At 40.4% G+C, this 18367-nt stretch overlaps 1 protein-coding gene across 13 annotated transcripts in view; it reads left to right on the top strand.

Annotated features, from left to right (window-relative positions):
* kcnma1a (potassium large conductance calcium-activated channel, subfamily M, alpha member 1a) overlaps positions 1 to 18367 on the top strand; it is a 151503-nt gene that overhangs the window by 36578 nt on the left and 96558 nt on the right. For all 13 annotated transcript variants that reach the window (XM_085296696.1, XM_085296691.1, XM_085296695.1 and 10 more), the window contains exon 2: positions 8385 to 8552. In XM_085296696.1, the coding sequence (XP_085152822.1) occupies positions 8385 to 8552 (168 nt within the window). The remainder of the gene's footprint in view (positions 1 to 8384; positions 8553 to 18367) is intronic.

Here is an 18367-nt window from a genome sequence, read left to right as displayed (position 1 = left end):
TTTTTAGATGCAAATAAATCAGAATCAAAATACTGTAATAAGGAAAATTATGTGTCACAGTTGCTCCAAGACAGTAAAAACAGTAGCTGAGTAAACTAACTAAATTATAAATGTACAAAATCTAACAAATGATTGAAATTGATTGAAATAACCCACATCAATGTTATCATTTTATTATTAGCTATAACCGCTAGCCGTTACCTTAAGACATAGGTGTCAAACTCTGGCCCGTGGGCCAAATTTGGCCCGCAGCCTAATTACATTTGGCCCGCGAAGCCATACCAAATTCCTATCAGAGCTGGCCTACTGGTATTATACAGCTAATATATATATTGTTTAGTATTAAGCTTTGCTTGTTCCATATTCAGTTTTTCAGCTAAACTTGTTTGAGTCCATAAGAAAAGATTCATTCTTATATCTGGAGGAAGATTATTTTTTTTCGATAAATATTAATGTTAGCCCGCGACTTTGTTCCATTTTGAATTTTGGCCCACTGTGTATTTGAATTTGACACCCCTGCCTTAAGATAACAGATAGCTAATGTGGCTAGCAGCTAAGGCTAACTACTATTAATTAAGCACCTAAAGTTAATGTGGCTCTGGCCAGATTTACATTCATGATAATTCCTTATTACTTTAATGGTTTTAAGACAGGAGCTTTTCTGACCTCTTGAAATTCAGCGCTATGAATGTGAAATATTACTGCATCCTCTTAGTGAGAGCAGGGACTGTGTGTCAGCTGAAAAGCGAGGCACTGCTGGTATTCATATTGTCGCAAATGAGTATCTAATCCAATAGTGACTTTTAGTATCGATTAGTATCTGAGTGGGAATTTCTTTTTGACAACAACAGATAGGATATTTGTGCTGCCCATGGCTGGGAAATTAATCAGATATTATTTTCAATTTCAATCTTTGCTTCCGGGGATTGTGAAAGCAAGATCTTGAGAAACCCATTGTGCCACTCTCTTTCATAATACTCTTGATACATCTTGTGTTAGGCCCCATAAAGTCACTTTCCTCCAGGCAGATTTAGTACAGAACATATACATATTTGTAATTTTTTGGGGGCATAATCTACAAATATGGGCACCATCCAGATTTTATTCCAGTCCGTACCTGAATTAAACACGTTAGCATAACAAGCCCTCAGCCTATCATTTAAAATCAGAACTTTGTGAACTTCTTTCTCTGCGCTTTGCAATAACGGATCTGGGTTCTCAAGGGGCAACTATGAAATAAATACATTTATTTGATCATAAAAACCAACTGGGACAATAACTGAGCTCATTTCTTTGTTGCAGAGATTTGCATATCACTCGGTAATAGCCAGTCTGTAACATTTGGCCTCCATAGTTCTATATGATTCAGTAGGCGTGGTTTTTACACAGGAATAGCTTTTCTCCTCACGGTGTTATCATATCCAGCCTTGCACCTGTCTATGTGGGCTTTTAAACTGGTTTCTAAGGAGAGTGTGTGTTCTTCCTCCGTGTTCCCTTCTGCTATGACCCAGTGTAGGGCTGTAACCCAGGGACACTGGGTAACTGTACCGGCATTTAAATAGCAAACAGGGGGAACGAAGCATGTTATGAGATTCACTAGTTTCTCATCTCCCAGGGTGAGGCTATAAATAGCCTCTCACAGTGGAATAGAGTTTTCCCCAGCAATGCGAATGAAAGCCAGAGGAACAGCTGCGTTAAAGCCAAGTCCGGTTAGATCAGCCGAGTCAGACGGGCATGGTCCTCTCTCTCTTTCTCTCTCCGTTGTCTATTCTTTCTGTCTTTTCCTCTGTCTCTTGTTCTCTCACTCTCACTTACCATTTCTCTTGCTCCTAATCTGTGCCGCTGTCTGTCTTTCAGCTACTTGTTTACCCCCCTTGTCTTTCAGTATCTTTGTCTCTCTGTCGCTGTCCTCTCCTTCTCTGTCAGTCGTGTGTTTGCTCAGTTTTCCTGTCTCTCTTGATGTCTTTTAATTTCTGTCTCTGTCATTATCTCTGCTCCTCTTGCTTTATTGTTCTGGCATTCTATCTCTCTGCCTCCCTCCGAGTCTTTGTTTGACTCAGTGTCCTCTTTTACCCCACAGTCCCTGTGTTTTTGTCCCCGTCCTGTAGACTTCTCACTGTCAGTTCCTCTCTTTGTCTTCCTTCCTTCCTGTGTCATATTTTTTTTTGTGTTCTGCCACTCTCTTGCTCATTATTACCAGCCCTCCCCTGTGTACTCTGTTAATTGGTACAGTCCTAATATTAACAATGTTCATCTATTTTTGGAAAGAAGATTCTTGAAGTAGGTGAACTACATATATTTTAGGCCTTAACGTGACTCATACTAATGCTTCTGAAGTTCATTTGCAAATGCTTTTATGCACTGATGCAATACTAAAATTAATAATGTTGATTTATCTAAAAGACTGTAACGCAAACTGTAATGTGATTGGTTGGCATATTCGATACCAATTATGTTTATTTCTGCATGCCGTAACCACTGACACACCATCATCAATTTGAGGCACCAAATTGAAATACCCACTCAAAATGAGTGAAATAATGCTGGGATTCCAATATACAGTCGCCGACCAGTTTGTTAGGTGCCCCTGTTTGACTGCTTGTTAACAGAAATGCCAAAACATCCAATCGTCTGGCAACAGCACGAGTTCATTCAGGCATTTAGATATGCTCAAGATAATCTGCGCAAGTTCAAACCAAGAATCAAAATGCTGACTTTGAACATGGCGTGGTTGACCAGGCTGGTCTGAATGTTTCAGAAATTGGTGATCTGCTGGGATCTTCCCGCACAACCATCTCCGCGATTTAAAGAGAATAGCCTAAAAAAAGAAATAAATCCTGGGAGCGGTGGTTCTCTGGGCAGTAATGCCTTGTTGATGTCAGAGGAGAACGTCGGACTGCTTTGAGGTGATAAGAAGACGACAGCAACTCAAATGAATACTTTTTATAACAATAGTATGCAGAAGAGCATCTTCACCGAACCTTGAAGCAGATTGGGCTACAGTAGCAGAAAACCATACTAGGTGCCATTCCTGTCAGTTAAGAACAGGAAACTGAGGCTAAAGTTCACATAGGCTCTGCACAGGGTTGCAAAAATGTTACAATAAGTTACAACACTTGTGGTTCCAGAAGTGTTTTTGTTTTTTTTGTTACAGCGATGGTCAGGGGTGGTAATGGCAAGGACAGGGTTAATGCTCCAGCAACCTCTGTTTAAGCAGATGTTTACAGTGTGTTGCCTATGTGTCATGTGACAGCTCACTGTAGAAGCTTGAATTGTTTAATTTGCACCAGGAGGGAATTATTACATTTCATATATGCCTGTGGGGAACTGAATAATAACACCTGTTAATAAGATGAACTGAAAACAATAAAATGTAATATGATATATATAATATATATAATATATATATATATCATGTTTCTGACCACCAGGTGAGCATTAGCATCCAACCATATATTTTTTTGTTTAAGTCTTTGCTTTTTTCATTATTATTATAATATTTACTTTTTTTGTCCTTTGTGGACTTTGGTTGTAAACACATTTACTGACTCCTGCGGCTCCCTCTCTGAATCCCTCTCTCTCTCTCTCTCTGTCTGCCTGTCTCGCCCTGTTTGACATCACAGATGTGTTTATATATAGCCAGCAGATGGATTCTCCCATAACAGTCTGCTTCACTGGCTTTCTGTGCGTGAGCTTAGCCCACCGCCGGCCGCTCAAATAAGCTAGAAGAAATTCTTTGTTTACATTATGTCTCCTGATCTGCCTAGCCTTTAGTTCGTGACTACATCCATTATTCATGTATTCTCATTCACCGTAAACGCACTCGCATGCATAGAGAGAATGTTAAACGTCAGTGCTGCTCAATATGCTATCGCTGTTCAGTGTGCAATACAGGGAGTGCAGAATTATTAGGCAAATGACTATTTTGTCCACATCATCCTCTTCATGCATGTTGTCTTACTCCAAGCTGTATAGGCCCGAAAGCCTACTACCAATTAAGCATATTAGGTGATGTGCATCTCCGTAATGAGAAGGGGTGTGGTCTAATGACATCAACACCCTATATCAGGTGTGCATAATTATTAGGCAACTTCCTTTCCTTTGGCAAAATGGGTCAAAAGAAGGACTTGACAGGCTCAGAAAAGTCAAAAATAGTGAGATATCTTGCAGAGGGATGCAGCAGTCTCAAAATTGCAAAGCTTCTGAAGCGTGATCATCGAACAATCAAGCATTTCATTCAAAATAGTCAACAGGGTCGCAAGAAGCGTGTGGAAAAACCAAGGCGCAAAATAACTGCCCATGAACTGAGAAAAGTCAAGCGTGCAGCTGCCAAGATGCCACTTGCCACCAGTTTGGCCATATTTCAGAGCTGCAACATCACTGGAGTGCCCAAAAGCACAAGGTGTGCAATACTCAGAGACATGGCCAAGGTAAGAAAGGCTGAAAGACGACCACCACTGAACAAGACACACAAGCTGAAACGTCAAGACTGGGCCAAGAAATATCTCAAGACTGGTTTTTCTAAGGTTTTATGGACTGATGAAATGAGAGTGAATCTTGATGGGCCAGATGGATGGGCCCGTGGCTGGATTGGTAAAGGGCAGAGAGCTCCAGTCCGACTCAGACGCCAGCAAGGTGGATGTGGAGTACTGGTTTGGGCTGGTATCATCAAAGATGAGCTTGTGGGGCCTTTTCGGGTTGAGGATGCAGTCAAGCTCAACTCCCAGTCCTACTGCCAGTTTCTGGAAGACACCTTCTTCAAGCAGTGGTACAGGAAGAAGTCTGCATCCTTCAAGAAAAACATGATTTTCATGCAGGACAATGCTCCATCACACGCGTCCAAGTACTCCACAGCGTGGCTGGCAAGAAAGGGTATAAAAGAAGAAAAACTAATGACATGGCCACCTTGTTCACCTGATCTGGACCCCATTGAGAACCTGTGGTCCATCATCAAATGTGAGATTTACAAGGAGGGAAAACAGTACACCTCTCTGAACAGTGTCTGGGAGGCTGTGGTTGCTGCTGCACACAATGTTGATGGTGAACAGATCAAAACACTGACAGAATCCATGGATGGCAGGCTTTTGAGTGTCCTTGCAAAGAAAGGTGGCTATATTGGTCGCTGATTTGTTTTTGTTTTGTTTTTGAATGTCAGAAATGTATATTTGTGAATGTGGAGATGTTATATTGGTGTCACTGGTAAAAATAAGTAATTGAAATGGGTATATATTTGTTTTTTGTTAAGTTGCCTAATAATTATGCACAGTAATAGTCACCTGCACACACAGATATCCCCCTAAAATAGCTAAAACTAAAAACTACTTCCAAAAACATTCAGCTTTGATATTAATGAGTTTTTTGGGTTCATTGAGAACATGGTTGTTGTTCAATAATAAAATTATTCCTCAAAAATACAACTTGCCTAATAATTCTGCACTCCCTGTAATGAGAACTACTGTCCTGTGATTAAACTGGCATCCATGGAGGTCTTCACATAATATATTATTGAAAAAACAAAATAGTAGCAGTTATTTTGTAACAAGATGGAAATCCTTGTTTCATTTGAAATGAAATCATTGTAAAGTAAATGTAATGTGCAGTTTGTATTTTGTATGAAATGTAATTCATGAAGGTAAAGCCACAACTGTGACCAAACAGATGACTGCAGGGATTTTTAACATGCTTAAAATAAATAAAACAAAAAAAACAGCAACACTGCAAATGGCAAAGAGAGCCAGAAACAAGCGATGTGACATTTGCACGACACACTGTAGTCCTGGTGTGATGTGCTGTGCTCCTGCTGTGGTATAATTGTGCAGCATGTGAGGTTTTGGGGTTCTTCTGGGTGAGAAGTAACTGGTGGGCATAGACTAACACACACCCTGTCTGGAGTGCTATCAAGTGTCAGTCAGAGTGAAATCGTAGACATCCCTGTGGATGGTGACATGTGTATGTGCATGTATACAAATTTTCCTGGGTCTTTGCCGCATGCTGGCAATGCAATAAAGTGAGTGGATGAGTGGGAGTGGGAGAAATTCAGTTAGATGTAAGTATTTAACTGTTTGCAGTGTGACATATCCGGTAAGCTCTTATACAATAAAGTTTCATGGTGGGAGCTTGAACTTTATAAAACGTTGATAACTTTTTCAGATATCTTGGTTACGGTGTGATTAGTGGAGGACTTAAGGAGGAAAGAGAATGGGATGAGACGGGGTAGTAGCCCCTGCACATGCTACAGTAGCCTTAAATACCACTGGTATGCTAACAAATGGGTGAATAAGAAACCGTTGCAATGGGTTTTGTTGAACCACTGTGTTTAAGAATGCATTGTAATATTAATTTATTTTAATTTTAAGAAAGTGAACAACAAAACAGCAATAGCACCTCTTGTGTTGAACAAAAATATTGAACGCAGGCTGGTGAAGTGGACGATAATTATCTATTAGAACAAACACAGCACTTAACTTTGAACCAGGCTATATCTGTCTCAGGTCAATGCCTCATTCACTTTTTCTGCCAAATAAAATGCCTGAACCGGCTGTTATTTATTTAAATGATATTAAGCTAAAGTTTCTAAATGTTAAATGTGCTTGATAGCAGCCTGTCGGAAATACTGAATTCTTGTGGTGCTCAAAAGCAAAGCTGAATGCTTCACGTCACTTTCACGATAGGTACTTCAAAAGTTTGTGAGTCTCCAAACGCTGAGTCATTTAATGAGCATATAAACCATAGCTAACCGAATTACCCACTGGAGTACTGCGAGGCCCAACGGCAAAGCTGGATAATAATCTTATGACTAAGGCAGGCTTTTTTAGGGTCAGTTTATTGGCATTGTTATGGGTTAGAATGAAATTAGGAAAATGGCAGCTGTGTCCATGCCATATCATTATCAAATATAATCCAATTTAACCAGACAATCCTCTTGAAATGGACAGAGCACTCTCTTGGGCTCATCTGCTCTTTAGCCCTGCAGAAATACTCAAGTTGCAGTCTGGTTTGTTTTCGTATTACATGTGGGTGTGCATCGGTCACCCCAGTGGTCAGCTGGCTTTTGGTTGCATGTCTTTATTGCTTCATAAAGTTCTAGGAATTATGATGTGTTGGGTTTTAAAAACAAGAATAAACTCACTGTAAACACTTATAGTTTTCACTCGTCACCATTTTTGAATTTCATGGGGTCATCACAACAAACGTCCCACACTTACACAACAGGGACACTAATTTTACTTTGTTGACATAGCACATAATCTACTCTGATGGCTACTTGTCAGATGTCACTGTGAGAAGGGACATGTAAAATGTTTTCCTAGTGCTACATGTGCACTATGAGGCTGTTCCCACAGAGTGGACCGATGCCACATAATCCAGGGGCTTTAAAGTTATTTCAATTCCAGGCATTCTCTATGGACTCCATTTATTATGCCTGAATATAGGTTTTTTTTCTTTGAGGAAGACAAAAGTGGAGGAAATCCACTTGCTTCATTTTCTGGCAGAAGGACAAGGTAGCAGAGTGCTTACTTGTATCAAATCAGGAATGAGCGAATTTCTAGAGAGGAACAGCTGCATGCAGCAACTGTGCCAAACAAAGCATGTCAATGAAGTGCCATGCAACTCTGCTCACTCAGCCAGACACGAGAAGGCACATTAAAAGGGCTGCATGAGAACAACAGTTTACCCCGAGGAACAATTATGCCATATGCGCAATAAAATTAGAGTGGCCTCATACACATCTTGTTATTTGACTTGAACACACATATTCACCATTAATAGTAGCAGATGGATGCTATGATGGCGTGATGGGTGCAGTGACACCCTTTTTTTTTTGTCCTAAAGAAATGTGTAGTTTTTTAAGGGTATACATAAGTTCAGAAACTTATACTACGTACAGTACATGCTCTCCATCTCCTACAGTCTTTTAACATGGCTGCTCTTTTGCAAACTTTCCTTGATATATATTATAGAAATAGTTCACCAAGATGTGTTTGAAAAGTGGGAAGCCATGCGGGCTGTTAAGTGTGCCATCATTTTAGATCCACAACAACCAGTTTGAAAGTTTTTATCAGGTTTTTTTATTTTTTATTTTTATTTTTTTAGAACTGTTAAGTTGCAGTATCCCCAGAAGTATTTTAGGCTCATGCAGGTATACGGTGAGTAACCCGAAGTTCTGCCACTCAGAAGGAACATGAACATGATGCTGCCAGGATGCATAGGCATTAAATGGGAAGTGTGGAAATAATGGATTATGACAAATTGCCTTACTGTGGGGGATAACGTATAATTTGTTGTTGTTAAACAAACTGACTTATCTGCTTATAATCAACAATGTGTTCCTGTCGGTTTCCTTAATTTGCCTACTCAGATTTCGTTTCCGTTTTTTTTTCTAGGAGGCTCAGAAGGTGAACAACCCCGCCAACAATCAGGCAGCCGACAGAGCACCAAAGGGCCCTGATGAGAAGGAGGAGGCGCCAGCCAATGAAGTGGGATGGATGACTTCAGTCAAAGACTGGGCCGGTGTCATGATCTCCGCTCAGACACTCACTGGCAGAGTTCTTGTAAGTTTTCACTTTTCTGATGGGGATGAACATGTCAGATACCAAACCCAGACACACATACATCAGGTCTTTTTTGACATTAATCGTTTGGCCCAGCCACCGTTAACTAAGTGCAACAGTTTGGTCTTTCCTCTGGCAAAAGGACTGCACATAGTGTTCACAATCAAGTTGGCTTTTGGATAAATCCACTGCACAATCCACTGTCGTGTACACGTTTCCTCACCTTATTTATACAAGTCCCACTGGAGACATACTGTAGGGCAATTCATTTTATCCTAGCAGAGGCTAGTTGAACATCAGTTGGCTATTTGGCTGGCACTGTCCGGCCTTTTTTGTGCTACAGTGTCCTTTCTGTGGCCCACTGCAGCTCACTCTGCTATATGAGTTTGCATTTATTTTTGTGTGTGGGTGTGCATGTACATACTTAGATGCATATGAGGAAGATTTGTTAATGTTTGTTAACAATGAACTATGAAGTAAACAAACTCCTTGTCCTGTGTTGCTTTTAGTCGCCTTTTTCACCCTCAGAATTTCATTGTTTAGATATTGCAAGTTTCCATAGTTTGGCACAGAATTAGCTGGTCTGTGTAGTGAGGTATCTGTTAAGTTGGATACATATCCTAAAGGATGTCAAATTCTCTTTCTGTTTCTCCTGTTGTTTGATTTTTACTATGACAAAGCTTTAGAGAAACAGCTTTTAATTTTTAAAAAGAAAAAAAAAAGTCTTTCCACCAGCACAGTTGCTGATGTGTTCTCCCTATAAGCATACCCATATGTCCTCCACACACAGTCTAATGTCTGAGCACAGAGAGTTAACTATGAGCAGCATGCTACCTCTGTTACCTTTTAGACTGGCAGAGTTATGGAAAGACTTCACAGCACTTGATTAAAATTGAGGCCCATTTAAGTGTTGGGCAACATAGTGTATACACGGTGCTTAGACTATTTATTAGTCCACCATCTGGTGTAAGGTTTATGCCACAGCTGCCCTAAATTAACAGTACTGGTTATGACCAAAAATCAATTTTTATGTTTCTGTAATGGCTAATCCACAATTATGCATAAGGTCTTTAATCGAAATGATATTTTCAATGCTAAGACATAATTATTACTATCCATGAATTTTTCAAATGTAAAGTTTTATAGAAAAGCTGAAAAAAACCTAGAGCACATTATTTTATTTTTTTAGATTAACATGCCAAATTCCAGTTTACTTAGTATTTACTTATATTTCTGAAGACAGAAATGTGTTTTAGTAGTTGAATGTTATGCTTGATTAGTGTATCAGCTCAAATTTGTGTGTAAATATTTTCATTGCTGAGGTTGTTTTTTTTTTTGGTTTTTTTTGTGGACTACCACAGTTTCTTTTTCTGGGCTTTTGTAATCATTTGTGATAATAATTATGTTTTCCTGCTAAATGTCTATTAAGGTTACAAATGAGCAACATTTGCTGACTGGCTCTGACGTTTACTTTATAATTTTGCTATCATGCTTGACTAATTTGACTTCTCAGAGACCAAACTCCTGAACTCGTCCCTACATCATTACATAAAACTGAGCAAAATGTCTAAAGATATAATTTAAAATTGATTCTTTGCTAAGTTGTCTTTCATGTGTAGACTGGATGGATTATCCCTGAAGTTAGATATCTTTTCTATGCCTGGATGATTCATCAATGTTAAGTTTCTTAACTACCAAAAAGAACACATTTTTCTAAAAGGACAGACACGGACTAGACTAGATGTACAAAGAAAAACTTTCAATGACCTTCACAAAGCCTGGAGAACTATTGCTAAAGACCATTTAAAAATACTGATGGGTAGCTCAAGAATTTTACGACAGAACTATAATAATAATAATAATAATAATAATAATAATGAAACACATTGCATTTGTATGCTAGTCAGGGAGCATCTAGTGCTCATTTTACATCTCATTTTACATCAGCGTATGAAAAGTAGGTGTGTTTTGCACAGACATCTGCTGTGCATCTGTGGATTGAATGGAGCAGCAGTGGGAGTGAGGAGAGAGATGGATCCAAACTAAAATACTGACATTGTTAATGTTTGCTGGAATATGACATCTTCCTCATGCCTGGTGAGAATAGCTCGCAGTTGAGAAAGATTCAGGCCTTTCATGGGGAAGAAGATGAAGAATCCCGAAGGGAACTGTCAATTTACTAAATGAGCCTCTCTTTCATCACTTCCCCACTCACACAGCTCCATTGGCATGGACACAGCTCCCTCTTCCCTTTCATCTCCTGCTCTGACTGAGTGCTCCCAATCTGCCCTGTATGTACATTGGTGTGTGTGTGTGTGTATATGAGAGAGAGTGAGAGATAAATCAAAGAAACATATAGGGAGACACGCCAACAGAGAGAAAGACGGGCAGATTGAGAGTAAAACAGAGTGGTTGTGACAGTCAGGGAGAAATAAAGCACCGGCTGCTTTAGAGGGGTTTCTAGCCATAGTGATATCCCAGTGTATCGCCTACTGCGATTTGTGCTACTTGTGCTGGGGCTGATAATTCTGCCCAGCAGGCTGTGTTTGCTTACTTGCTCACTCTAATGATATGCAGCACAACTGAGTATTTACTCAAGTGAGTGCTACGTGAAGGTGAAGTGAGTACAGTATCTTCTCATGTGGGTGGAATTAACATTCGTGGGTGCATGTATGCAAGTATTTCTCAACATGTACTGCATACAGTATAAACATGATTTGTGTGTATGTATGTGCATGTGGGTGGGTAGGTGAATTCTTATGTTATTAATATTATTTAGTTTTTCTTTTGCGGGGCTCTTGCTCTGCCATCGGTGCTTCACTGCAGATCGAGATTGCGATGAGTATCCGTGTACACAGAACCTGGCTGGTAACCATAGCAACTGCTGTGTAGTGGCGCTCGGTCATTTGACATTAGGGGGCCGTCTGCCTGGGCAGAGCAGAGTAGAAATACCATGCACATTCAGTCTTTCTCTCTGTGTTTTACACTTACACACACACACACACACACACACACACACACACACACACACAGACAGGTGGGATTACATCTTGATGTAGACCCCATTCGGTTCTATCCAGATGGAAAAGGGACAAAAGCACACTGGGAAGGATGGTCTTTGGTAGGCGGAGCCCTCCATCCCCCATTCATTTGTCTGCCTTGATGACTTCCCTGTTTGTGAACAATCAGCTATACCCCCAGGCTTACTGAATTACTAGAAAAATTTATATGTGCTGTGCAATAATGAGTCGCATATATTATTTTGGAAGTCTCAGTCAAATCCTCCGTTAAGGTTAGAAACTGACTTTCATGTTCAGATTCGTTGCCTAAACCTAACCACAGATGGGAGCCTGGTTGTCTCCTTTGTACTATTCATGTGTTTTTTACAACAGAGTTCACCCCAACAAATTCCTGCCAACTTACGGTGCTACCTTCATTCAGAAGAAAAAGTTACCTCTGAGCACCTGACCAGTGGGAAAGCAATTGTAAAATGTATTTTGGAGCTTAGGAAACTATGCTGCTCCATACTGTGATGAAATGCCAGCACGAGTAACGCAATGCCTGTGTTTTTTTTTGTTTTTTTTAAAATGATGTGCAGTGACTTTACCGAGCTAATTTGCTCTGATCAGAAAGAAATGTTAATGAGCACACATTCGCCTACGCTGCATGGCCATCAGGACCGGACATGCTGCATGGGAATTGATCATTCTGGTTGTTGGCGATCATGTCTTGAAAAATAATCCCATTGGTGAGCCACAGGCTGCACAAGTAGAAAATTGCAGAAGAACAAAAAAGTGTGTGTGTGTGTGTGTGTGTGTGTGTGTGTGTGTGTGTGTGTGTGTGTGTGTGTGTGTGTGTGTGTGTGTGTGTGTGTGTGTGTGTGTGTGTGTAAGGCAAAGGTGCTGATAATACATTTTTTCCTCACCATAGCTTTTGTGACTTACCCAAAAGACCCCCCCCCCACCCCCAACAACCCCTCACGTAGTATATCCAACATGTCACCAACAAAAAAAGATGCCAGTGAGATGAAATGTTGCCTGCGTGAGCCAGTGTTGTTCTGCTGTATGGGTTAGTAGTTATTGTTGTTTAGCTCTTTTTTTTTCTCCACACCTTTGTAATACCGCTTTATCAAATACAAACACTAAGTTTGCGTCCAAGGGAAAACATGTATTTTTTTTAACACAGTGATTGAAATTAGAAGAGAAGAAAATCACAGCATTTTTAGCAGGTTCCAGTTTGTGATGAAGTTTTTTTTGATTAATCGACAGGTGGAAAAAGGCTTATGCAGAGCAGCAACTAATTGACTGTACTGTGCACTCAGAAGAATGTGTCTCCCTGAGCCCTTATGAGACAGCTGTCCACGCAAAGGGACAGCGTACGGGAACATAGGTGGAAAAAGAGCGCACCTCCCGTCAGGCTGTGGATAGCTCATCAGTTACTTCGACAACCGTATCATCCCAGTTGTTTTTCCTGAAAGACCTAATTAAGCGCTCAAGGGCACAACGTCTGAGGAAGCAACTACTCGGACAGCTGGAAATATGAGTTGGCTAACTTCTTGTGCTACATGAGCCCAGCGTATCATGTAATAGATTCCTGCATTATTGTTACAGTGACAATGTGTGTAATCCCATAATGTTCAACAAAAACAGCGAAGGATTATAACCACTGAATGTAGATATTCCCCCTATCTCCCGGTGCAGTGGATTTGCCTGACACGGTGGGTCCAGAAATAGGTCAGTCCTGCCATCTTTCTTAATGGGATCTTGGGTGGCAACCAGAGACCATCTGTTCACATGGCACGCTCCCTAAACCCTATGGTCATCCCTCTGCCTACCATCCACCCACACACTGCACGGCACTCTGCATATCGACCCCTATCATCTGAAAATACAACACATCTGTTTCTCTTTACAGCTAAGTGATAACACTTTCATTTTAACTAGTGCTGTGACAAATCCACACCTTTTTTTTCTTTTTTAGCCAGCTCCTTTTATTTAAACACTTCAGTAAAATGATAGAAGTCAACAGGACAGGAAGCACAAATTTCTTTGACATGCTTGCTTTCCTGCTACGTAGCTTTTCCCGTGATTGCCCCTCTATTATCTCATTCTTTTCAAACAATTTCTTACTGTGTGAGTGTGTCTTTGTGTGTGCTTGTGTGCGTTTCTTGGCAGAGACCAAGGTGAGATTGTGCGTAGTGTGTAAGGTTGCTGCAAGTGTGTTTCACCACGTTTCCATGTGTCCTCAAACATCCTGTTGGGGAGAAAATAAGTGTTCGCTCACACTCCCCATGATTCCTGTGCAGAGAACGTCTGTCATTCACCGTGCTCTACAAAGTACTTTTCAGACTGGGATTGTTTATGATGCTGGCGCTGTTTGTGTTTACACCCATGTATAAGTACATTTTTGTGCTAGAGGTCCTTGGGCTTGTGCAAGCACTTCTTTTTTTTCGTTTACAGAAGACGTTGGGCACTGCCAGAGACTGTTTGCCTCTGAATGTATGTGTGTGCATGAGAGACGTGTTTGCCTGAGTAGACACAGTATGTTTCTCTGTGCTATATGTGCGTGTTTATGTTCGTGGCGACAGTTTCCCATGTGTTGCTGTTTGTGCTTGCTAATTACACTTCCCTGCATGAATGCAAGCATATGGTTTTTACAAAATTACGTTTTATTTCCGTTCAGGGGGAGCAGTTTACTTCATTGCTGTAAAAGCTCAATGAGAAATCTTTACAAGAAACACAACCGCCCACATATAGACACAGATACTCAGCATGCAGAAAGACTAGTCAGTATTTTGCAAATCATTATCATAATCATCATATTTTTATGTATTTTTTAATTCATCATTATCAAATATAACTAAAAATCAAATGCACATGACTGAAACTTATTACCCAACTCTGCCTTTAAAACAACAATGCTCACAAACTTGTACATTTCCTCAGTGGGTGCCAAAAGGGGCCGTCAGACATCATCAGTTACATCAATGTTGGAAGATCCAGAGAGGCCATCTCTGCAGAAATCACACACATTTAACAAATTAGTTTGTTTCTAAATTAATAACAGTGGGCTCAGACACATTTTTCACCTAACTCCCCCAGTTTGGTGATATGACACTTTGCCTCAGCAGTGTGTTCCACCATAATGAAACTCAATTTCTGAGCCAGTCTGCTCCTATTCCCCTAACTCAAACTCCATGACCTCTGAAACCTCCAGGCTATCACCTTGCCTTGCTTCCATTTCTCTCAGCTGTTGGATTAATCAGGCTGCACAGTGTATTAATTTGTCTTTTGCCGCAATTTATCAGTTTGATGGCAATCAAATTGGCATTGACGTAAATCCTCTGAAAAGTGATGAATGACTGTTTTTGGCAAAAGCGACCTCGGGGGATAAACACGGTGGCAGAGAGATTGGTGTGGAGGGAGCAGAAGGAGTGTGATGTGTCTAGTGCAAGACAAGGTCTGTACATAGGAAAACAAAAATCCTCAACTATGCCACTGGAGAAGTAATGAATGCGTTCTCTGTATAGAGAAACATGTATAAGATGGCTACATGGTGAATAAATGACTGAAAATGGTATGACTGTGATACTGGAATTTATGGTCTTAAGAATATTGACTGCTGATTCCTTGACTTTTCTCCTAGTGTCACCACAAGACTGATATTTTTTAGTTTAAATCAAGTATTGAATGGACTGGAATGAAACATTAAGTCATCCTCTAAAACAGGAGTGTTAAACATAAGGCCTGAGGACCAGAATTGGCCCAGCAAAGACTCAAATCTAGTCCACTGGCCGACTTTGGAGAATATTAAAGATGGCATAAGTTTTAGACTTTTAACTGTTTCACATCTTTTCCTACCGATGAAGACCTTCTCCATAGCCAACAGATAAACCTATGAATTACCTTATCTACTAAAGAAATGTGTTATTTACAATGGATCCATATGTAAATAATGGACATTTTCTATGAATTAACAACAGTCTGGACAGACAGCTACCAGAAGTTTTCTGTAATTTTATAGATGTATTTCTTACATTTGAAGCCCAAAGATGTGCTTTCTTTCATTTATTTTCAATTTTACTACAGTAGAAGCGCCTTTTTACTGTATGTGTGTAGTTAAACTTCTTCACTTCTTAAAAAGGGGAGTTTCACTCACATTTCGCCCACATAAAATGAGTTTCATTTTCCTGCTCTAAGAATTGCAACATTTTAAACTTCCCTCAAGTTTTTTCATCTTTATCTCATTTCAAAGTTTTAATTTAGCCAAAACTTTAATACATCTCTTCAAAACATTTGCTTAAGGCATCTGCCACACAAGCGTAGAAACCAGTTGACTAACAGCCACCTTTCTCTTGCTAGCTGGCGAGTGGTTGCTGGAAGTTGGCTGGCTGTTGCTAGGTGAAACTGGTCACCAAGAGGCACCAACAACCTCCTTGTTATTGCTCCAGGCACCAGTGGACTGCCATAGCCGCCTGTAGTTCGCATCAAAGATGCCAAATTGTCTCCAAGCACTTGTCCCATTTTCCACTGTAACTATGGCCGACCATGGCAATCTGCTCATGACCAAAGCTAGGCAAGCATTTACACCTAGACTAGCAGTGACTTCAAACTCTTTGGCAACTGCTTCGGGAATGCACATTTTTTTTCCTTAGCAACCACTAATTACCAGGAGGTCAGACTGTTCTCTAGGCTTTTGTGACTGGGGCTTTACATGAGCATTTTTAGCAGTGTTGGCATCCTGATGTTGGCTTTAGCTCAAAGACTAAATACAGCAACATAGAATGTGTTCACACACAAACTCATTATGAAAGGTGATCTATTTTTGTTTTCACTTTGTTATAATTTTAGCCTGCTAGATTTTGAAAATAGACAGCGCTCCTTCTGTAGCTCCCCTGTCTGTTCTAAACCCCTCCCACCAGGCAAACACAGGCAAATTCACCTGCTTGATATGTGCTATAAATAAGTTGAAGTCCATTATCCCTGGTGAGAGTCCATTGCAACACCAGATCTATGGATGCGTTTGCTCTCTATATTACTGACCTCATCTGATTTGAAATAACCTGTAATTATCCACAGTCAAAAGTCAGCTTAAATCCTTAAAGTGCCCAGAGGATGTGTGGCAGACTCGGTCCCTTTCAGAGAAATTAAGCTGTATGCTGAAAGAGTATTATGTCCAGTGGTGACAAAGAACCATTTGATTATTTTACCTCTCATGCATACAGTGTTTAAGGCAGCAAACAATTACAAATTAATTATTTTGTAGGTACCTTTGTAGATAAGAGACACTATTGTATTTGATTTAGATTTACAATGGTGAGATTTAGCTGTGGTTCAGAATTTGTGTTCATACCATTGCCACTGGTCAGCAGTGTGAAGTCAGGTCCTCCTGGCTTATTTTTTCCTTTTGGGCTGCCGCCACATAAAAAACATAAGCCTTGTATTGAGTAGTAGAGGAGTGTAGGAGGAGGAGGTGGACGGGGGATGAGAGGGAAAGCAACGTGTCATAGGAGGAAAGAAAAGAACGAGGATCCCTGCTATCATGCTCTATATTTTCTGATAGTAGACACATTGGTTTATTTAAGAAGTGTACACAGTGCTGTTCATCTGTGTTGAACTTCTTAAAATGGCAAATTTACAGAGGATACATTTATTAAATTGTTTAAAATGTACACCGGGGTAAAATTTCTTTTATACCATTCAAATTGGAGTATGTAGTGTAGTTATAATTGCTCAATTTCTCCCTTGGCTTTTACATTTCTAGAGCACTAGGGAGAATTTTACAACTTTGCATTAGCTTGTGTCAATTTGTCCTCATGAATGGTTTTCCCTGCAGCCCCCCCTTTAGGCCTATCATAAGGCTTTGTGCGATGACTCATCCTTGCTCGTCCCTCTTTTTTTTTTTTTCTCTTCCTCTCTCATCTATTAACCCATCCATTTGCCACCTGCGCCTGTGTTGCTAAAGAGTCGGTGACCTACACCCATCGTTTTGTGCTGCAGTCCCTGCGACCTTTGTCTGTCCCACCTTCCTTCAAACTGTTTTGCAGAGGAAAAGGTCAAGAGAGCAGACACTAAATGTCTCATTTATCTGGGTGCCCAACCTTTTCCCTATTAGATCAAATTTGTCTGTGACTTACAGGCCACAGTGTCTGAGACACTGTGGCGACAGCACACATTCATTTTGTCTCTGGTTATTTTTAGTCTTTGTTTTTTAAACACTCTGGTGACATTGCCCTTGAAGTGTGTCATAAGGAAATCCAAAATCACTTAGATAATTACAGCAAACCCACTCTAGCTCTTAAACAAGTGGCCCATGCTATTAGAAAATTAAAGCCGCAAGCAAATGACTGTTTACTTTTTACAATATGATTATTTATGCTCTGCTGAAGCCTCGGGCTGAAGAGTGACAGGGTAGTCAGAAATGAGATTACATTTAGAGTCACAAGCAGATTAGACTGCAGGCGAGAGACAGACAGGAGTACACAGTCACACAGCAAAGAATCAACACGGGAGGAAAACAGACAGGCAGAAAATTACGTGGCTATGGACAGAGACCTAAGCAGGCAGTCAGAGAAGATGCAGACATTCTCGTGTTTGTTATTTGGAGACCCTTGTCAGATCTAAGACTGCGCTTTCCCCATCTCATCTTTGTCGTGGCTGCCTGGTGTGGTCTCAGGGAGGAGTGCTGAGTGACTCAGTGCCTCCAGGATGACGCATATCTAATGGATCAGAACTTGCAGCATCACAGTGATCCGACCAATTTAAACAACCCTCTTGCTGCCAGACACATTTATTAATTTTTTCTGAAAACAAGAT

Source organism: Mchenga conophoros, linkage group LG13, assembly GCF_057382185.1.
Source record: "Mchenga conophoros isolate Kocher_MC1m ecotype Shallow Benthic linkage group LG13, M_conophoros_male_GT1.1, whole genome shotgun sequence".
NCBI lineage: Eukaryota > Metazoa > Chordata > Actinopteri > Cichliformes > Cichlidae > Mchenga > Mchenga conophoros.
The sequence above is the reverse complement of the archived record's forward strand: the minus strand, read 5'-3'. Positions and strand labels throughout refer to the sequence as shown.